We start from the raw sequence: 23,689 nt of genomic DNA on the forward strand, positions 1-23,689 counted from the left end.
CATTGTCCCCACCCCTCACTGCCCCCCATCCTCACTGCCCCCCCATCCCCATTGCCCCCATTCTCACTGCCCCTACCACTCACTGCCCCCATCCTCACTGCCCCCACCCCTCACTGCCCCCACCCCTCACTGCACCCACCCCTCACTGCCCCATCCTCACTGCACCCCCACCCCTCACTGCCCCCACCCCTCACTGCACCCATCCTCACTGCCCCCACCCCTCACTGCACCCACCCTCACTGCCCCCATACTCACTGCGCCCACCCCTCACTGCCCCCACCCCTCACTGCCCCCATCCTCACTGCACCCCCACCCCTCAATGCCCCCCATCCTCACTGCCCCCACCCCTCACTGCCCCCACCCCTCACTGCACCCCCACCCCTCACTGCCCCCACCCCTCACTGCACCCCCACCCCTCACTCTCCCCACCCCTCACTGCACCCACCCCTCACTGCCCCCCATCCTCACTGCCCCCACCCCTCACTGCCCCCCTTCCTCACTGCCCCCATCCTCACTGCCCCCACACCTCACTGCCCCCATCCTCACTGCCCCCACCCCTCACTGCCCCCACCCCTCACTGCCCCCACCCCTCACTGCCCACCATCCTCACTGCCCCCACCCCTCACTGCCCTCACACCTCACTGCCCCCATCCTCACTGCCCCCACCCCTCACTGCACCCCCACTCCTCACTGCCCCCACCCCTCACTGCACCCCCACCTCTCACTGCACCCCCACCCCTCACTGCCCCCAGCCCTCACTGCCCCCACCCCTCACTGCCCCCATCCTCACTGACCCCACCCCTCACTGCACCCCCACCTCTCACTGCACCCCCACCCCTCACTGCCCCCACCCCTCACTGCCCCCATCCTCACTGCCCTCACCCCTCACTGCCCCCACCCCTCACTGCACCCCCACCCCTCACTGCACCCCTACCCCTCACTGCCCCCACCCCTCACTGCCCCCATCCTCACTGCCCTCACCCCTCACTGCCCCCACCCCTCACTGCCCCCATCCTCACTGCCCCCACCCCTCACTCTCCCCACCCCTCACTGCACCCCCACCCCTCACTGCCCCCACCCCTCACTGCACCCCCACCCCTCACTGCCCTCACCCCTCATTGCACCCCCACCCTCACTGCCCCCACCCCTCACTGCCCCCATCCTCACTGCCCCCACCCCTCACTGCCCCCACCCCTCACTACCCCCCATCCTCACTGCCCCCATCCTCACTGCCCCCACCACTCACTGCCCCCACCACTCACTGCCCCCACCCCACATTGCACCCCCACCCCTCACTGCCCCCACCCCTCACTGCCCCCATCCTCACTGCCCCCACCCCTCACTGCCCCCACCCCTCACTGCCCCCATCCTCACTGCCCCCACCCCTCACTCTCCCCACCCCTCACTGCACCCCCACCCCTCACTGCCCCCACTCCTCATTGCACCCCCACCCCTCACTGCCCCCACCCCTCACTGCCCCCATCCTCACTGCCCCCACCCCTCACTGCCCCCACCCCTCACTACCCCCCATCCTCAATGCCCCCCATCCTCACTGCCCCCACCACTCACTGCCCCCACCACTCACTGCCCCCACCCCTCATTGCACCCCCACCCCTCACTGCCCCACCCCTCACTGCCCCCACCACCCACTACCCCCACCCCTCACTGCCCCCCACCCCTCACTGCACCCCCACCCCTCACTGCCCCCACCCCTCACTGCCCCCCATCCTCACTGCCCCCACCCCTGTCTAATTTACTTTTCCCAACACGAGCCCTGTGATCTCAGCCAGCTGGTACAGCTCCTCTTCCCATTCAGCCGTGGGTCCACCTCTCGCTGTCGGTGAGCTCATTGTGGATGCTGAGATCCCGGGTTTGATACCACCCAGGCTGAGCAATGATAAGCCTCCGTGACTCAGTAACCTTTTGACAACTCGCCTCGCTCAGTCTATTGTGAGGCTCCAACAACCGAATCATACCTTGGTCCACCTCGTTCCTCTATAGCCAGCTCCTCTTTTTCTTGGACCTTGTCCTGCCCCATTCCCTGCCCAAGCGCAATGCCATTTCACTCCATGAGTCATCGTCACTTTGTTCCTGCTTCAGCTTTTGCGTGAGCTCTTATTCCTTGGGATGTCTGACCTGCATCTCCAATCATTATAGTCCAAGACCACTGGCCTCCTGTATTCCTTTCAACTCTTCCACTTTGTAAAGTGTCCAACCAACCACAACCTCACTCTCCCTCCCGCCCCCCCTCCCCCATTTCTCCTTGTGGTCTAATTGCTCCCATTCTCTCAATCTTCGGTAAGACTATTTCAGATCACTGCCCCTTCCCCCACTGCCCCTTCACCCCCTGACCTTTCACCCATACCCCCTTTACCCACCACCCCTTCACCCGCTGCCCCTTCACCCACTGACCTTTCACCCATACCCACTTTACCCACCACCCCTTCACCCGCTGCCCCTTCACCACTGACCTTTCACCCATACCCACTTTACCCACTACCCCTTCACCCACTGTTCCTTCACCCACTGCTCTTTCTACACCTCAATCCTCTCTGCTCCTGGAAACATTGACCCCCCCCCCCCCCCCCCAGTTTACATTTAACGCACGTCCCAAATTCCCAATTCTTGACACTTTGACCCTCTGTTCACCAGAAAGTATCAGCAATTGCTGACCTGCGAATCACACCTGAACCTACCTTCTGAGTTGCTAATCCACTCAGAAAACCATTGCTCCCAGTAGCTCAATGTTATCCTTCTATATGCCTCTGTTGCATTCCTTATCGACTCTATGAATGTGATATGGCAGGAAACACGTAGAAATTCTTACTACTTTCTCAGTGTACAAAAAACAGCACGAATCCCATCAAGCCAATTCCCACCTCACGAGTCTACTCTCCATCAGTAGCACTGATGCACATTCATCAGGTACCAACGCAATAGTAACCTGTTCCACCAGGGCCACTCAGCTCCTGATGCCATTCCAGCCTCGGTTCAAACATGGACAATAGAGCTGGATTCCACAGGGGAGGGGAGAGGGACGTCAAGGCTGGCATTCAGCTAAGTAGGGCACCCAGGAGCCCTCACAAAACTGGCATCAGTGGGCATTGTCATGGGACTTGACACTTCCTTGTTTTGGCCCAAGGTATTGGAGGGTCAGTCATCTCAGCTCCAGGACATCTCTGCAGGAGTTCCTCAGGGTAGTGTCCTCGCCCCAACCACCTTCAGCTGCTTCATCAATGGCCTACCCTCCATCAGAAGTGGGAATGTTCACTGATCGCTGCACGATGTTCAGCACCATTCGTGACTCCTCAGATTCTGAAGCAGTCCATGCTCAACTGTCCAGGCTTGGGCTGACAAGCGGCAAGGAACATTTGTGCCCCACGAATGCCAGGCTATGACCCTCACCAACAAGCGATAATCTACCTACAGTGCTTTTATATTCAATGGTGTTATCATCCACGGAACCCCCCCCCCCCCCACCATCAACACTCTGGGGGTTACCATCGACTGGAAGCTGAACTTGACTCACCACATAAACGCAGTGGCCACAAAGATCAGGTCAAAGGCCAGGAATACTGTGGTGAATAACTCACCTCCTGTCACCCCAAAGCCTGTCCATCATCCACAAGCCACAAGTCAGGTGTGTGATGGAATACTCCCCACTTGTCTGGATGGGGGCAGCTCCAACAACACTCGAGAAATGTGACCCCGTCCGGGACAAAGCAATCCCTTTGACTGGCACAACATGCACATACACCTGCTTCCTCCGCCACGAACACTCAGTGGCAATGTTGCATACCATCTCCAAGAAACGCTGCAGAAATTCATGCAGGAGCGAAGGCAGCATCTTCCAAATCCATGACAGTTCCAACTAGAAGGACAAGGACAGCTACTCTGTCCCTGACTGTACACATAGGGGCGGCATGGTGGCACAGTGGTTAGCACTGCTGCCTCACAGCGCCAGAGACCAGGTTCAATTCCCGTCTCAGGCGACTGACTGTGTGGAGTTTGCACATTCTCCCCGTGTCTGCGTGGGTTTCCTCCGGGTGCTCCGGTTTCCTCCCACAGTCCAAAGATGTGCAGGTCAGGTGAATGGGCCATGCTAAATTGCCCGTAGTGTGAGGTGGATTAGTCAGGAGTAAATATAGGGGGGGTGGGTTTCTCTTCGGAGGGTTGGTGTGGACTTGTTGGGCCGAAGGGCCTGTTTCCACACTGTAATCTAATCACATAGAGTGCAGCAGTTCAAGAAGGCAGTTTACCCCCAAAGAGAGACAGGAAACAAATGCGAGCCAGCCACAGATGTCCCCATCCCATGTATATGAACAACAATAATGAGCGAGGTCAGAGCTAGTCTGTGTCCTAATTGCACACTCAGCCTTATCCCATCAAACCTTCCACTAACAAAAATCAATGCCGCGCTCTCTCCAATAAACTCAGTCTCCAAGGGGAGAGCCTCCCTCCTTTTGTCAGAGGTAAGTGTTGGTTTAGTGTGGGGCTGGTGCATTGGTTTGCTCTGGCTCAGGATGAACGCAGTCACTCCCTGGTTAAACATGAGTGTAAGGCAGTGAGCTGAAACCATGCTGCCTCTCGCTGCAGGGTTAAACCATGTCACACACAGATCAATGCCAAAGCTGTTCACCACCATCAGGAGATCCCTCTGAGCCAATTAGAGCTGATGCTTAGTTTTAAAAAAAACTCAGCCTTCCAATCTAAAGTTCCTTGGGAATGCCTGGAATGGGAGGGCGTGCACTCCCTGTAACCTTATGACCTTAAGTCCTGGCACTGACTTACGCACCCGCCCCCCCCCCCAACGCAGCGTGCAGTGGGATGAGGGGAATTTGTTCATTGCAGTAAAACAGCTTGAAAGGTAACACACAGCTCAGTGTGAGCTTCACTGACTGACCCACAGCATTCTGTCCTGCTCTTGTTCCAAGGCAATGTCACTTGTACAGGGCTGTATTACACAGGGATGTATTACGCAGGGATGTATTACACAGGGCGGTATTATGCAGGGCTATATTACACAGGCTGTATTACGCAGGGCTGTATTATGGAGGGCTGTATTACACAGGGCTGTATTACACAGAGCTGTATTACACAGGGCAGTATTACACAGAGCTGTATTGCACAGGCTGTATTACACAGGGCTGTATTACACAGGGCTGCATTACACAGGCTGTCTTACGCAGGGCTGTGTTACACAGGGCAGTATTACACAGAGCTGTATTACACAGGGCAGTATTACACAGAGCTGTATTACACAGGCTGTATTACACAGGGCTGTATTACACAGGGCTGCATTACACAGGCTGTCTTACGCAGGGCTGTGTTACACAGGGCAGTATTACACAGAGCTGTATTACACAGGGCTGTATTACACAGGGCTGCATTACACAGGCTGTCTTACGCAGGGCTGTGTTACACAGGTCAGTATTACACAGAGCTGTATTACACAGGCTGTATTACGCAGGGCAGTATTACACAGGGAAGTATTACATAGGGCTCTATTACACAGGGCTGTATTACACAGGGCTCTATTTACACAGAGCTGTATTACACAGGGCTGTATTACACAGGCTGTATTACGCAGGGCTGTATTACACAGGGATGTATTACATAGGGCTGTATTACACAGGGCTGAATTACACAGAGCTACATTATTACACAGAGCTGTATTATACAGAGCTGTATTACACAGAACTGTATTACACAGGACTCTATTACATGTAGCTGTATTACACAGGGCTGTATTACACAGGGCTGTATAAAACAGGCTGTATTACACAGGGTTATATTACACAGGGCTGAATTACAGAGAGCAGTATTACACAGGGCTGTATTACAAAGTGCTCTATTACACAGGGCTGTATTACACAGGGGTGTATTACACAGGACGCTATTACACAGAGCTGCATTATGCAGGGCAGTATTACGTAGGGCTGTATTAGGTAGGGCTGTACTATTACACGGAGCTGTACTATTACACGGAGCTGTATTACACAGGCTGTATTACACAGGCTGTATTACACAGGGCTGTATTGCACAGGGCTGCATTACTCAGGGCTCTATTACACATAGCTGTATTACACAGGGCTGTTTTACACAGGGCTGTATTACACAGGCTGTATTACACAGGGTTGATTTACACAGGGCTGTATTACGCAAGGCTGTATTACAAAGTACTCTATTACACAGGGCTGTATTACACAGGGCTCTATTACACAGAGCTGTATTACGCAGGGCTGTATTACACAGGGCTGTATTACAATGGGCTCTATTACATAGGGCTCTATTACACAGGGCTGTATTATACAGGGCTCTATTACACAGGGATCTATCACACAGGGCTCTATTACGCAGGGCTGTATTATACAGACTGTATTACACAGAGCTCTAATACACAGGGATCTACTATGCAGGGCTGTATTACACAGGGCTTAATTGTGCAGGGCTGTATTACACAGGGCTGTATTACACAGAGCTGTATTACACAGAGCTGTATTATTCAGGGCTGTATTACACAGAGCTGTATTACACAGAGCTGTATTATTCAGGGCTGTATTACACAGGGCTGTATTACTCATGGGTGTATTTCACAGGGCTGTATTACAAAGTGCTCTATTACACAGGGCTGTATTATACAGACTGTATTACACAGGGCTCTATTACACAGGGCTGTATTACATAGGGCTGTATTACACAGAGCTGTATTACTCAGAGTTGTATTACACAGAGCTGTATTACACAGAGCTGTATTACACAGAGCTGTATTACACAGGGCTGTATTACACAGAACTGTATTACACAGGGCTGTATTACACACGGCTGTATTGTACAGAGCTGTATTACACAGGGCTGTATTACACAGAGCTGTATTACACAGAGCTGTATTACACAGAGCTGTATTACACAGGGCAGTATTACACAGAGCTGTATTACACAGGCTGTATTACACAGGGCTGTATTACACAGGGCTGCATTACGCAGGGCTGTATTACACAGGCTGTATTACACAGGCTGTATTACGCAGGGCTATATTACACAGGGCAGTATTACATAGAGCTGTATTACACAGGGCAGTATTACACAGAGCTGTATTACACAGGCTGTATTACACAGGCTGTCTTATGCAGGGCTGTGTTACACAGGGCTCTATTACACAGGGCTGTATTACACAGGGCTGTATTACACAGGCTGTATTACGCAGGGCTGTATTACACAGGGATGTATTACATAGGGCTGTATTACACAGGGCTGAATTACACAGAGCTACATTATTACACAGAGCTGTATTATACAGAGCTGTATTACACAGAACTGTATTACACAGGACTCTATTACATGTGGCTGTATTATACAGGGCTGTATTACACAAGGCTGTATAAAACAGGCTGTATTACACAGTGTTATATTACACAGGGCTGAATTACGGAGGGCAGTATTACACAGGTCTGTATTACAAAGTGCTCTATTACACAGGGCTGTATTACACAGGGGTGTATTACACAGGTCGCTATTACACAGAGCTGCATTACGCAGGGCAGTATTACACAGGGCTGTATCAGGTAGGGCTGTATTACACAGGGCTGTACTATTACACGGAGCTGTACTATTACACGGAGCTGTATTACACAGGCTGTATTACACAGGCTGTATTACACAGGGCTGTATTGCACAGGGCTGTATTACTCAGGGCTCTATTACACGTAGCTGTATTACACAGGGCTGTTTTACACAGGGTTGTATTACACAGGCTGTACTACACAGGGTTGTTTTACACAGGGCTGTATTACGCAAGGCTGTATTACAAAGTACTCTATTACACAGGGCTGTATTACACAGGGTTCTATTACATAGGGCTCTATTACACAGGGCTGTATTATACAGGACTCTATTACACAGTCTATATTACACAGGGCTCTATCTCACAGGGCTCTATTACGCAGTGCTGTATTATACAGACTGTATTACACAGTGCTTTATTGTGCAGGGCTGTATTACACAGGGCTGTATTACACAGAGCTGTATTACACAGGGCTGTATTATTCAGGGCTGTATTACACAGAGCTGTCTTCCACAGAGCTGTATTATTCAGGGCTGTATTACACAGGGCTGTATTACACAGGGCTGTATTACTCATGGCTGTATTTCACAGGGATGTATTACAAAGTGCTCTATTACGCAGGGCTGTATTATACAGACTGTATTACACAGGGCTCTATTACACAGGGCTGTATTTTACAGGGATTTATTGCGCAGGGCTGTATTACACAGTGCTGTATTACTCAGGGCTGTATTACACAGGGCTGTATTATACACGGCTGTATTACACAGAGCTGTATTACACAGTGCTGTATTACTCAGGGTTGCATTACACAGAGCTGTATTACACAGAGCTGTATTATACAAGGCTGTATTACACAGAACTGTATTACACAGGACTGTATTACACACGGCTGTATTGTACAGAGCTGTATTACTCAGAGCTGTATGACACAGGGCTGTATTACACAGGGCAGTATTACACAGAAATGTATTACTCAGGGTTGTATTGCACAGAGCTGTATTACACAGAGCTGTATTACACAGGGCTGTATTAACAGAGCTGTATTACACAGGGCTGTATTACACAGAACTGTATTACACAGGACTGTATTACTCAGGGCTGTATTAGACAGGGCTGTATTACACAGAGCTGTATTACTCAGGGCTGTATTATGTAGGCTGTATTACACATGGCTGTATTACACAGGGCTGTATTACACAGGGCTGTTTTACACAGGGCTGTATTAGAAAGTGCTCTATTACACAGGGCTGTTTTACACAGAGCTGTATTACAAAGTGCTCTATTACACAGGGCTCTATTACATGTGGCTGTATTACTCAGGGCTGTATTACACAGGGCTGTATAAAACAGGCTGTATTACACAGGATTATATTACACAGAGCAGAATTACGGAGGGCAGTATTACACAGGGCTGTATTACAAAGTGCTTTATTACACAGGGCTGTATTACACAGGGGAGTATTACACAGGGCGCTATTACACAGAGCTGCATTACACAGTGCTGTATTACGTAGGGCTGTATTACACAGGGCTGTACTATTACATGGAGCTGTATTACACAGGCTGTATTACACAGGGCTGTATTACTCAGGGCTCTATTATGCATAGCTGTATTACACAGGGCTGTTTTACACAGGGCAGTATTACACAGAGCTGTATTACTCCGGGCTGTATTACACAGGGCTCTATTACACAGAGCTGTATTACGCAGGGCTGTATTACACAGGGCTGTATTACAATGGGCTCTATTACATAGGGCTCTATTACACAGGGCTGTATTATATAGGGCTGTATTACACAGTCTATATTACACAGGGCTCTATCACACAGGGCTCTATTACGCAGGGCTGTATTATACAGACTGTATTACACAGAGCTCTATTACACAGGGATCTACTATGCAGGGCTGTATTACACAGGGCTTTATTGTGCCGGGCTGTATTACACAGGGCTGTATTACACAGAGCTGTATTACACAGAGCTGTATTATTCAGGGCTGTATTACACAGAGCTGTATTACACAGAGCTGTATTATTCAGGGCTGTATTACACAGGGCTGTATTACACAGGGCTGTATTACTCATGGCTGTATTTCACAGGGCTGTATTACAAAGTGTTCTATTACACAGGGCTGTATTATACAGACTGTATTACACAGGGCTCTATTACACAGGGCTGTATTACACAGAGCTGTATTACACAGTGCTGTATTACTCAGGGTTGTATTACACAGAGCTGTATTACACAGGGCTGTATTACACAGAACTGTATTACACAGGGCTGTATTATACACGGCTGTATTGCACAGAGCTGTATTACACAGAGCTGTATGACACAGGGCTGTATTACACAGGGCAGTATTACACAGAAATGTAGTACTCAGGGCTGTATTGCACAGAGCTGTATTACACAGAGCTGTATTACACAAGGCTGTATTACACAGAACTGTATTACACAGAGCTGTATTACTCAGGGCTGTATTACTCAGGGCTGTATTACACAGAGCTGTATTACACAGGGCTGTATTACACAGGGCTGTAATACACAAGGCAGTCTTACACAGAGCTGTATTACACAGGGCTCTATTACACAGGGCTGTATTACATAGGGTTGTATTACACAGGGCTGTATTACACAGTGCTGTATTATTACGCAGAGCTGTATTACACAGACTGTATTACACAGGCTGTATTACACAGAGCTGTATTATGTAGGCTGTATTACACAGGGCTGTATTACACAGGGCTGTTTTACACAGAGCTGTATTACAAAGTGCTCTGTTACACAGGACTCTATTGCATGTGGCTGTATTACACAGGGCTGTATAAAACAGGCTGTATTACACAGGATTATATTACACAGGGCAGTATTACACAGGGCTGTATTACACAGGGCTGTAAAAACTCTGTTTTACACAGAGTTGTATTACTCAGGGCAGTATTGCACAGATCGGTATTACACAGAGCTGTATTACACAGGGCTGTATTACACAGAGCTGTATTACACAGGGCTGTATTACAAAGTGCTTTATTACACAGGGCTGTATTACACAGGGGTGTATTACACAGGATGCTATTACACAGAGCTGCATTACACAGGGCTGTATTACGTAGGGCTGTATTACACAGGGCTGTGCTATTACACGGAGCTGTATTACACAGGCTGTATTACACAGGGCTGTATTACTCAGGGCTCTATTACACATTGCTGTATTACACAGGGCTCTATTACACAGGGCTGTTTTACACAGGGCTGTATTACAGAGGCTGCATTACACAGGGTTGTTTTACACAGGGCTGTATTACGCAAGGCTGTATTACAAAGTACTCTATTACACAGGGCTGTATTACACAGGGCTCTATTACACAGAGCTGTATTACGCAGGGCTGTATTACAATGGGCTCTATTACATAGGGCTCTATTACACAGGGCTGTATTATACAGGGCTCTATTACATGGTCTCTATTACACAGTGCTCTATCACACAGGGCTCTATTACGCAGGGCTGTATTATACACACTGTATTACACAGGGCTCTAATACACAGGGATCTACTATGCAGGGCTGTATTACACAGGGCTTTATTGTGCCGGGCTGTATTACACAGGGCTGTATTACACAGAGCTGTATTACACAGAGCTGTATTACTCAGGGCTGTATTTCACAGGGCTGTATTACAAAGTGCTCTATTCCACAGAGCTCCATTATGCAGGGCTGTATTATACAGACTGTATTACACAGGTCTCTATTACAGAGGTCTCTTTACACAGGGCTCTATTACACAGGGCTGTATTTTACAGGCTGTATTACACAGGGCTGTATTACACAGGGATTTATTGCGCAGGGCGGTATGACACAGAGCTGTATTACTCAGGGCTGTATTACACAGGGCTGTATTATACAGGGCTGTATTACACAGATCTGTTTTACACAGAGTTGTATTACTCAGGGCAGTATTGCACAGATCGGTATTACACAGAGCTGTATTACACAGGGCTGTATTACACAGAGCTGTATGACACAGAGCTGTAGTACTAAGGGCTGTATTACACACGGCTGTATTATACAGGGCTGTATTACACAGATCTGTTTTACACAGAGTTGTATTACTCAGGGCAGTATTGCACAGATCGGTATTACACAGAGCTGTATTACTCAGGGCTGTATTGCACAGAGCTGTATGACACAGCTGTATTACTCAGGGCTGTATTACACACGGCTGTATTATACAGAGGTGTATTACTCAGGGCTGTATTACACAGGGCTGTATTACACACAGCTGTATTACACAGGGCTGTATTACACAGGGCTGTATTACACAGAGCTGTATTACACAGGGCTGTGTTACACAGGGCAGTATTACACAGAGCTGTATTACTCAGGGCTGTATTGCACAGAGCTGTATTACACAGAGCTGTATTACACAGGGCTGTATTACACAGAACTGTATTACACAGGGCTATACTACTCAGGGCTGCATTGCACAGCGCTGTATTACACAGAGCTGTATTACTCAGGGCTGTATTACGCAGGGCTGTATTACTCGCAGCTGTATTACACAGGACTGTATTACTCAGGGCTGTATTACGCAGAGCTGTATTACATAGGGCTGTATTACACAGAGCTGTGTGACACAGGGCTGTATTACACAGGGCTGTATTACACAGGGCAGTCTTACACAGAGCTGTATTACACAGGGCTCTATTACACAGGGCTGTATTACATAGGGTTGTATTACACAGGGCTGTATTACACAGTGCTGTATTATTACACAGAGCTGGATGACACAGGCTGTATTACACAGAGCTGTATTATGTAGGCTGTATTACACATGGCTGTATTACATAGGGCTGTTTTACACAGGGCTGTATTACACAGGGCTGTATTATGCAGGGCTGTATTACACAGAGCTGTATTAACCAGGGCTGTATTACACAGAGCTGTATTACAAAGGCTATATTACACAGGGCTGTATTACACAGAGCTGTATTACACAGAGCTGTATTACTCAGGGCTGTATTACACAGGGCTGTATTACACAGAGCTGTATTACTCAGGGCTGTATTACATAGAGCTGTATTACTCAGGGCTGTATTACACAGGGCTGTATTACACAGAGCTGTATTACCGCAGAGCTGTATTACACAGAGCTGTATTACACAGGGCTGTATTACACAGGGCTGTATTACACAGAGCTGTGTTACACAGAGCTGTGTTACACAGGACTGTATTACACAGAGCTGTATTAACCAGGGCTGTATTACACAGAGCTGTATTACACAGGCTATATTACACAGGGCTGTATTACACAGAGCTATATTAACCAGGGCTGTATTACACACAGCTGTATTACACAGGCTATATTACACAGAGCTGTATTACACAGAATTGTATTATACAGGGCTGTATTACACAGAGCTGTATTACACAGGGCTGTATTACATAGGGCTGTATTACACAGAGCTGTATTACACAGAGCTGTATTACATAGGGCTGTATTACACAGAGCTGTATTACACAGAACTGTATGACACAGGGCTGTGTTACACAGGGCAGTGTTACACAGAGCTGTATTACACAGGGCTGTATTACACAGAGCTGTATTACACAGAACTGTATTACACAGGGCTGTATTATTCAGGGCTGCATTGCACAGAGCTGTATTACACAGAGCTGCATTACTCAGGGCTGTATTACGCAGGGCTGTATTACACGGAGCTGTATTACACTGGGCTGTATTACACAGAACTGTATTACACAGGGCTGTATTACTCAGGGCTGCATTGCACAGAGCTGTATTACACAGAGCTGTATTACTCAGGGCTGTATTACGCAGGGCTGTATTACACGGAGCTGTATTACACAGGGCTGTATTACACAGAACTGTATTACACAGGGCTGTATTACTCAGGGCTCCATTGCACAGAGCTGTATTACACAGAACTGTATTACTCAGGGCTGTATTACACAGAGCTGTATTACATAGGGCAGTATTACACAGAGCTGTGTGACACAGGGCTGTATTACACAGGGCTGTATTACACAGGGCAGTCTTACACAGAGCTGTATTACACAGGGCTGTATTATACAGGGCTGTATTACATAGGGTTGTATTACACAGGGCTGTATTACACAGGGCAGTTTTACACAGAGCTGTATTACACAGGGCTCTATTACACAGGGCTGTATTACATAGGGTTGTATTACACAGGGCTGTATTACACAGTGCTGTATTATTACACAGAGCTGTATTACACAGGCTGTATTACACAGAGCTGTATTATGTAGGCTGTATTACACAGGGCTGTATTACATAGGGCTGTTTTACACAGGGCTGTATTACAAAGTGCTCTATTACACAGGGCTGTATTACACAGAGCTGTATTATGCAGGGCTGTATTACACAGAGCTGTATTAACCAGGGCTGTATTACACAGAGCTGTATTGCAAAGGCTATATTACACAGGGCTGTATTACACAGAGCTGTATTACACAGAGCTGTATTACTCAGGGCTGTATTACTCAGGGCTGTATTACACAGGGCTGTATTACACAGAGCTGTATTGCTCAGGGCTGTATTACTCAGAGCTGTATTACTCAGGGCTGTATTACACAGAGCTGTATTACACAGAGCTGTATTACACAGGGCTGTATTACACAGGGCTGTATTACACAGAGCTGTGTTACACAGAGCTGTATTACACAGAGCTGTATTACACAGAGCTGTATTAACCAGGGCTGTATTACACAGGCTATATTACACAGGGCTGTATTACACAGAGCTGTATTACACAGAGCTGTATTAACCAGGGCTGTATTACACAGAGCTATATTACACAGGCTATATTACACAGGGCTGTATTACACAGAGCTGTATTCCACATAGCTGTATTATACAGGGCTGTATTATACAGGGCTTTATTACACAGGGCTGTATTACATAGGGCTGTATTACATAGGGCTGTATTACACAGGGCTGTATTACATAGGGCTGTATTACATAGGGCTGTATTACACAGGGCTGTATTACATAGGGCTGGTTTCACTGTGAAATACGATGGCCCAATGTTCCCACCCTGGGGTGTGGAGGAGGTTTGGGAGGGAGTGGTCAGGCAGTGGGATAGTGGGATGGGGATATATGCCCAGACACGGTACAGAGGCCGGTATCCCTTCACCAAGCCCCCCTTTGTTTTCACGTGGAGAGTCCTTGACACTGACCCAGCTCCCCCTGAACCAGCTCTCAGAATGAACTGAGCCTCTGACACGCCCATCCTTCTGTATCAGCCAGGGCTCCCTGATTGGACCAGACTAATGTATCTTAGAGATTCAGCAGTCTGACCTTGTTACAATCATTACACCACTCCCCATATGAGTCTGAGGATATCAGCTGGTTCTTTGCTTTGTATTTCTTCCTGGTGCGTTTCAGTACAGGGTCATGTTCCTCTAACCCTGTCTCTGATACCGGCAGCCTCTAACACATAGTGGCTCACCTCCTGCACCTGGACTATCTCGGAAGAAATTCATTCTCCTTTTCAGGTGACAAAGGCGTTGAGATGTCAACATTGGCTGCGTCCATCTCCAATCCCGAGGTATCTTTAACGTTTGAAGGAGAGGGAGAACCCACAGGTTCTGGAACAGTCAGAAAGGCTAGTGAGGAAATTATGAGTTGGCAGCTTTCATATGCCCACGTGCTTGTTCAGCACCATCGCACCTACCCAAGCTTTATACACCACTAAACCCGACCTCAGGCCAACCACACAGGGCCATTCCCAAGGCTCATCCCCTAAAGTAAACTGTCTCTCTCACTTAGCGGAGTCTTGTGTCCGGCATTAACGCTCCTGATGCCATTTCACCCCTGCCCTTCATTCCCCACCCACCCCGAGACAGGGATAGTTCGGGATCTAGTGAAGCTATAGGCTGTTCCCTTAAGTCGGCCTCAAAGGTTGGACAGCTCTTTCTGGTCAGACCATTGGATGGTATGGAGCTGTCCTTACAGGTTGATTACCATGAACCTTTGGGGCAGCTGGTAATCTGTGACCAATGTTTCTGGGAATCTGTGTATTGATGTGTGCAGCTTTTCTATCTTTGTCCCTGTGGTTGACAGTGAAACTCTCTGCATGTCCAGCCACTTTGAGTAGGTGTCCATAAAGGTTTAGAACCTTTGACCCATGAAAGGACCTGCGTTGTCAATGTGTAACTGAGTCCAGGCTTCACCTGGCCATTCCCACTAATGTGGGGGAGTTGCTGGCGATAAGTTTTGTCTTTGTTGGCACTCTGGGCACTGACCCACCAACACTGCTCTGTCTGCATCCAATCCTGGCCACCAGACGTAACCTCTCACCACCATCTTCATTTCAGCAAACCCTGGAGGAGCTCAGCCAGTACCTTTGCTTGGGTCAATCACTCTTGCTTCCCATTAGAGTATGCCGTCCTCCACTGTGACCCGGTCTCACCAGGTCCAGGAAAGTTGACAGTGGAACTCTCTGCATGGTGACATCCCAAATGATCATCTCGAGTATTGGTACCATGCCTTATGGAGGTTAATTGGAGCAGATTTGTGGGAATCCGCGTCTACATGGCTGATGTCCAGCTCCCTGCCAGCTTTGTCTACACATCCTCTCTGCCAGCGAGCGGTATTTAACCAGCTGAGAGAAGCAGTTGTTTAAAATCCCCGATCTGTCAGACTCAGTCCAACGGGTACTGTCCATTCCACAAACTGCCCTTTGTTTCCCAACCTCCTAGTTTCTGCCTCTACTTTTGCCCCGAAGGCAAATGGCACTGGGCAGGCCTTGCAGAGTCGTGGAATTGTTTCCAGGTCACCATGTTAGGTGGCCTTGGCTCCTTAGATAGGCCGGAGAGGGGGGTGGGGCGGAGAGGTCGGGAAGAAGATTGCAGGTCAACCCTCGAATTCAGCACCACCTTCCTAACCTGCAATCTTCTTCCTGATCTCTCCGCCCCCACCCCCTCTCCGGCCTATCACCCTCACCCTCACCTCCTTCCACCTATCGCATTTCCAACACCCCTCCCCCAAGTCCCTCCTCCCTACCTTTTATCTTAGCCTGCTGGGCACACTCTCCTCATTCCTGAAGAAGGGCTCATGCCCGAAACGTCGATTCTCCTGCTCCTTGGATGCTGCCTGACCTGCTGCGCTTTTCCAGCAACACATTTTTAAGCTCTGATCCGCAGTGTCTGCAGCCCTCACTTTCCCCTTTGATAGTCCCCAGACCTTCCTGAAAAACATTCGGGTCTTTAACTTGGCCGGCTTTGCCCGCCCCTAGGTGCCCCTTGAGAAGGTGGGGGGTGAGCTGCCTTCTTGATCCCCTGCAGGCCCCCTGCTGTGGGTTGACCCACAATGCCCTGAGGGAAGGAATTCCAGGATGTTCAGTGAAAGGGAAGGAATAGCGATATATGGAAGGGCTCGTGGGTTTGGAAGGGGCTGTCTGAGATCGTTGGCGAATTTCTGCAGTGCATCTTGTAGATGGTATACACTGCTGCTACTGAGTGCTGGTGATGGGGGTGGGTGGATGGCTGTGGATGTGGTTCCAAGCACTTTGTCCCTTTGTTCTGGGCAGTGTGAGGTTTCTTGAGTGATGTTGGAGCTGAGGAAGTCAGGAGGTGAGTTACCATAAGATTAATGGTCATAATCTGGATCGATGTGGGAAAATAATAATTTGGGAGAAGTGCTTTATTCACTATTATTCACTATTCACCAACCCAATCATTATGGACCATTGGCAATGAATAGGAATCAATGAATAAGTGCCAACAATGATTGAGAGCGATCCACAACATACACACTGTGTAAAGTGATCAACGTAGGTAAACATCCATCAGCTCCGAGAGCTGGATGGAAACTTTTGGTGAGAGAAAATGGTGGATTTGATGGTTAATGCTGTCAGGAATATTTCTTGTTTTGTTTCAGATTGCGAATTATTTGATGGCAGTGAATGGAATATATCAGAATGTGGACTTTCTGGGAATCCGACACATAAACTTCCAGGTTCAGGAACTGTCGGTATGTGTAACATTTCAGATATGTGCTGAAATGGTGGAGTTGGTGATTGTTTTCCTGGACCCAGAGGCCAAGGGCAGATGCTCAGAGTGATAAGTGCCAGCTGTCCCAGCAATACCCACGTTCTGGAAGCCGACAGAATAAACACTTGATGGTCTAAAACTGTAGACTGAGAGGTCCATCTGAGGAAAGAATCTCTCCCAATTCAAACCGCCACAATTTCTCCACTCGGTGACAGAAACCCTGGGGCAGATCAAATTCTTTTTTTTAAAAAAAGAAAACTAGCATTCCACAGTCCAAGGTTTATCACAAGATCCATTCTAATTGTAGACAATCCTAACACTGAGAGATGGACCCAGTATCTCTGAAGTTCACTCTATGAGGTTCTTACTTCCTGACCTCTGACCTTGTGTGATTGAGGTTCACTGGGAGTGAACTCTGTCAAGGTCAAAGTGGTCTATTAAACCACCTTCCTGGTCAAACTAGAAGAGTCCTGTCAGATAAACATTATGAGGTTGATTGTAAATACTGCAATGATTTAGTTTAGACAGTCATGGAGCTCACACACCACATCCTCAACCTGTCCGAGCAGCAGATAGTTGCTCAGGAACAGGGGGATGGGAAGGAATTACTTCTCTCGGTCGGTCTGTGGAATTCTTGACCGCACTCCGCTGTCACGGCTGGGTCATTAAGTACATTCAAAGCTGATACAGACAGATTTTAATCCGCAAGGAAATTAAGGGCTATGGGGATAAGGCAGGAAAGTGGAATTGGGGAAGATCAAATCAACCGTGATTGAATGGCATCACAGACCCAATGGGCCAAATACTGTTTCGATGTCTGAAGGTCCCATATCATCTGTGTTACTACAGCGACTGCTAAGAGGTCACTAACATCAGCTCTGTCTCCGTCTTTGACCAAGTGACCAGTGGGTGGTGCCTCCTGATCTCAATTAAGTATTAACCCAGCCAGCCCTGTATTCAACAAGCTTTTCAATATTGATGTCAGTTGAGCACTTGTGATAGGGATAGGGTTAGGGTTAGGATTAAACCTAACCCCAACCGTAACCCTAACCCTAAACATAACCTTAATCCGAACTCGAACCATAACCTCAACACTAACCCTAACCTTATCCCTAACCCTAACTCCAACCCTAACCTTAACTCGAAACCTAACCCTAACCCTAACCTTAACTTAACCTTAATCCGAACTCGAACCATAACCTCAACACTAACCCTAACCTTATCCCTAACCGTAACTCCAACCCTAACCTTAACTCGAAACCTAACCCTAACCCTAACCCTAACCCCAACCATAACCTTAATCCGAACTCGAACTATAACCTCAACACTAACCCTAACCTTATCCCTAACCCTAACCCGAACCACAACCTTAACTCGAAACCTAACTCTAACCCTAAACTTAACTCTAACCCTAACCCTAACCCTAACCCGAACGCTAACACTAACCCTAACCCGAATTCCCAACCTTAACTCGAAACCTAACTCTAACCCTAACCCTAACCCTAACCCTAACCCTAACCCTAACCCTAACCCTATTGCCCTAACCCTAACCCTAACCCTAACCCTAACCCTATCCCTAACCCTAACCCTAACCCTAACCCTAACCCTAACCCTAACCCTAACTCTAACCCTAACCCTAACCCTAACTCTAACCCTAACCCTAACCCTAACCCTATCGCAGGATTAAACCTAACCCTAACCGTAACCCTAACCCTAAACATAACCTTTATCTGAACTCGAACCATAACCTCAACACTAACCCTAACCTTATCCCTAACCCTAACTCCAACCCTAACCCTAACCCTAACCCTAACCCTAACCCTAACCCTAACGCTAACACTAACCCTAACCCGAATCCCAACCTTAACTCGAAACCTAACTCTAACCCTAACCCTAATTCTAACCGTAATCCTAACCCTAACCCTAACCCTAACCCTAACTCTAACCCGAACCCTAACCCTAACCCTAACCTTAACTCTAACCCTAACCCTAACCCTAACCCTAACCCTAACCCTAACCCTAACCCTAACCCTAAACATAACCTTAATCCGAACTCGAACAATAACCTCAACACTAACCCTAACCTTATCCCTAACCCTAACTCTAACCCTAACCTTACCTCGAAACCTAACACTAACCCTAACCCTAACCCCAACCATAACCTTAATCCAAACTCGAACTATAACCAAAACACTAACCCTAACCTTATCCCTAACCCTAACCCGAATCCCAACCTTAACTCGAAACCTAACTCTAACCCTAACCTTAACTCTAACTCTAACCCTAACCCTAACCCTATCCCTAACCCTAACCCTAACCCTATCCCGAACCCTAACCCTAATCCTAACCCAAACCCAAACCCAAACCCAAACCCTAACCCTAACCCTAACCCTAACTCTAACCAGTCAAATCAGTTGCGACTGCACTATGTACAGGATTGCAACCAGACATTCCATCGTTCTGTCAGCTCAGTTGGAATTACTTCTCTCAGTCAGTCTGTGGATACCTAACTCTGCCAAAAGGGAATCCGCTGTAACCATTGTGAGGTAGAGCTTTGTGCAGTCTCTTAGAAAACCCATCTTTTAGCGCTTTTAATAATAAAGCAATTATTAATTTTTCAAATTCCAGATTGACTCCAAATACAACAATTCCAATCCTCTCCATGACCGCTTTGTCAGTGCAGAGAAACTTCTGGATTTACATTCCAAGGAAAACTGGAGCAAGTATTGTCTGTCGTACCTCCTGACAAACCGGGATTACAGTGGTGTGCTTGGACTGGCATGGCAAGGGAACGTGGGTAAGGAGAGGCGTTAGTCAGAGTGATGGGGTCTCATTTCCTTCATCAAAAGGACACTGCACCCAGGAACAGTCAGGGCCCATGGCCCCATGGACTCAGGGTGAGTGTGTAACAGTCCTGCTCACTGATCAGGTGGGCCACAGGGGTGTGTGTGTAACAGTCCTGCTCACTAATCAGCTGGGCCACAGGGGTGAGTGTGTAACAATCCAACTCACTGATCAGCTGGGCCACAGGGGTGAGTGTGTAACAATCCAACTCACTGATCAGCTGGGCCACAGGGGTCAGTGTGTAACAGTCCTGCTCACTGATCAGGTGGGCCATAGGGATGAGTGTGTAACAGTCCTGCTCACTGATCAGCTGGGCCTCGCTGGTGAGTGTGAAACAGTCCTGCTCACTGATCAGCTGGGCCACAGGGGTGAGTGTGTAACAGTCCTGCTCACTGATCAGGTGGGCCACAGGGGTGAGTGTGTAACAGTCCTGCTCACTGATCAGGTGGGCCACAGGGGTGAGTGTGTAACAATCCTGCTCACTGATCAGCTGGGCCTCAGGGGTGAGTGTGAAACAGTCCTGCTCACTGATCAGCTGGGCCACAGGGGTGAGTGTGTAACAGTCCTGCTCACTGATCAGCTGGGCCACAGGGGTGAGTGTGAAACAGTCCTGCTCACTGATCAGCAGGGCCACAGGGGTGAGTGTGAAACAGTCCTGCGCACTGATCAGCTGGGCCTCGCAGGTGAGTGTGAAACAGTCCTGCTCACTGATCAGCTGGGCCACAGGGGTGAGTGTGAAACAGTCCTGCTCACTGATCAGCTGGGCCACAGGGGTGAGTGTGAAACAGTCCTGCTCACTGATCAGCTGGGCCTCGCAGGTGAGTGTGTAACAGTCCTGCTCACAGATCAGCTGGGCCACAGGGGTGAGTGTGAAACAGTCCTGCTCACTAATCAGCTGGGCCTCAGGGGTGAGTGTGTAACAGTCCCGCTCACTGATCAGCTGGGTCTCGGGGTGAGTGTGTAACAGTCCTGCTCACTGATCAGCTGGGCCACAGGGGTGAGTCTGAAACAGTCCTGCTCACTGATCAGCTGGGCCTCAGATGTGAGTGTGTAACAGTCCTGCTCACTGATCAGCTGGGCTTCAGGAGTGAGTGTGTAACAGTCCTGGTCACTGACCAGCCGGGCATCAGGGGTGAGTGTGTAACACTCCTGGTCACTGACCAGCCGGGCCTCAGGGGTGAGTGTGTAACAGTCCTGGTCACTTGACGAGCCGGGCCTCAGGGGTGAGTGTGTAACAGTCCTGCTCACTGATCAGCTGGGCCTCAGGGGTGAGTGTGTAACAGTCCTGCTCACTGATCAGGTGGGCCTCAGGGGTGAGTGTGTAACAGTCCTGCTCACTGATCAGGTGGGCCTCAGGGGTGAGTGTGTAACAGTCCTGCTCACTGATCAGCTGGGCCTCAGGGGTGAGTGTGTAACAGTCCTGCTCACTGATCAGCTGGGCCTCAGGGGTGAGTGTGTAACAGTCCTGCTCTCTGATCAGCTGGGCCTCAGGGGTGAGTGTGTAACAGTCCTGCTCACTGATCAGCTGGGTCTCAGGAGTCAGTGTGAAACAGTCCTGCTCACTGATCAGCTGGGCCTCAGGGGTGAGTGTGAAACAGTCCTGCTCTCTGATCAGCTGGGCCTCAGGAGTGAGTGTGAAACAGTCCTGCTCACTGATCAGCTGGGCCACAGGAGTGAGTGTGCAACAGTCCTGCTCACTGATCAGCTGGGCCACAGGGGTGAGTGTGAAACACTCCTGCTCACTGATCAGGTGGGCCTCAGGGGTGATTGTGTAACAGTGCTGCTCACTGATCAGCTGGGCCACAGGGGTGAGTGTGAAACAGTCCTGCTCACTGATCAGCTGGGCCTCAGGAGTGAGTGTGAAACAGTCCTGCTCACTGATCAGCTGGGCCTCAGGGGTGAGTGTGAAACAGTCCTGCTCACTGATCAGCTGGGCCTCAGGGGTGAGTCTGAAACAGTCCTGCTCACTGATCAGCTGGGCCACAGGGGTGAGTGTGAAACAGTCCTGCTCACTGATCAGCTGGGCCTCAGAGGTGAGTGTGAAACAGTCCTGCTCACTGATGAGCTGGGCCTCAGGGGTGAGTGTGTAACAGTCCTGCTCACTGATCAGGTGGGCCTCAGGGGTGAGTGTGTAACAGTCCTGCTCACTGATCAGGTGGGCCTCAGGGGTGAGTGTGTAACAGTCCTGCTCTCTGATCAGCTGGGCCTCAGGGGTGAGTGTGTAACAGTCCTGCTCACTGATCAGCTGGGTCTCAGGGGTCAGTGTGAAACAGTCCTGCTCACTGATCAGCTGGGCCTCAGGGGTGAGTGTGAAACAGTCCTGCTCTCTGATCAGCTGGGCCTCAGGAGTGAGTGTGAAACAGTCCTGCTCACTGATCAGCTGAGCCACAGGGGTGAGTGTGAAACAGTCCTGCTCACTGATCAGCTGGGCCACAGGGGTGAGTGTGAAACAGTCCTGCTCACTGATCAGCTGGGCCTCAGGGGTGAGTGTGAAACAGTCCTGCTCACTGATCAGCTGGGCCTAAGGGGTGAGTCTGAAACAGTCCTGCTCACTGATCAGCTGGGCCACAGGGGGGTGAGTGTGAAACAGTCCTGCTCACTGATCAGCTGGGCCACAGGGGTGAGTGTGTAACAGTCCTGCTCACTGATCAGGTGAGCCTCAGGGGTGATTGTGTAACAGTCCTGCTCACTGATCAGCTGGGCCACAGGGGTGAGTGTGAAACAGTCCTGCTCACTGATCAGCTGGGCCTCAGGGGTGAGTGTGAAACAGTCCTGCTCACTGATCAGCTGGGCCTCAGGGGTGAGTGTGAAACAGTCCTGCTCACTGATCAGCTGGGCCACAGGAGTGAGTGTGAAACAGTCCTGCTCACTGATCAGCTGGGCCTCAGGGGTGAGTCTGAAACAGTCCTGCTCACTGATCAGCTGGGCCTCAGGGGTGAGTCTGAAACAGTCCTGCTCACTGATCAGCTGGGCCTTAGGGATGAGTGTGTAACAGTCCTGCTCACTGATCAGCTGGGCCTCAGGGGTGAGTGTGAAACAGTCCTGCTCACTGATCAGCTGGGCCTCAGGGGTGAGTGTGAAACAGTCCTGCTCACTGATCAGCTGGGCCTCAGGGGTGAGTGTGAAACAGTCCTGCTCACTGATCAGCTGGGCCACAGGAGTGAGTGTGTAACAGTCCTGCTCACTGATCAGCTGGGCCTCAGGAGTGAGTGTGAAACAGTCCTGCTCACTGACCAGCAGGGC

At 49.3% G+C, this 23,689-nt stretch overlaps 1 protein-coding gene across 5 annotated transcripts in view; it reads left to right on the forward strand.

Moving 5' to 3' along the window:
- The window catches only part of LOC122547435 (disintegrin and metalloproteinase domain-containing protein 10-like), a 169,509-nt gene that overhangs the window by 67,087 nt on the left and 78,733 nt on the right, over nt 1–23,689 (forward strand). For 4 of the 5 annotated variants that reach the window (XM_087976254.1, XM_087976252.1, XM_087976255.1 and 1 more), the window contains 2 exons: nt 17,490–17,582; nt 20,231–20,399. In XM_087976254.1, the coding sequence (XP_087832380.1) occupies nt 17,490–17,582; nt 20,231–20,399 (262 nt within the window). The remainder of the gene's footprint in view (nt 1–17,489; nt 17,583–20,230; nt 20,400–23,689) is intronic. The other variant, XM_087976253.1, reaches the window with a different exon arrangement.

Source organism: Chiloscyllium plagiosum, unplaced genomic scaffold (assembly GCF_037043375.1).
Source record: "Chiloscyllium plagiosum isolate Xiang-an unplaced genomic scaffold, Cpla_swu_hap1 HiC_scaffold_28, whole genome shotgun sequence".
NCBI classification, from domain to species: Eukaryota; Metazoa; Chordata; class Chondrichthyes; order Orectolobiformes; family Hemiscylliidae; genus Chiloscyllium; species Chiloscyllium plagiosum.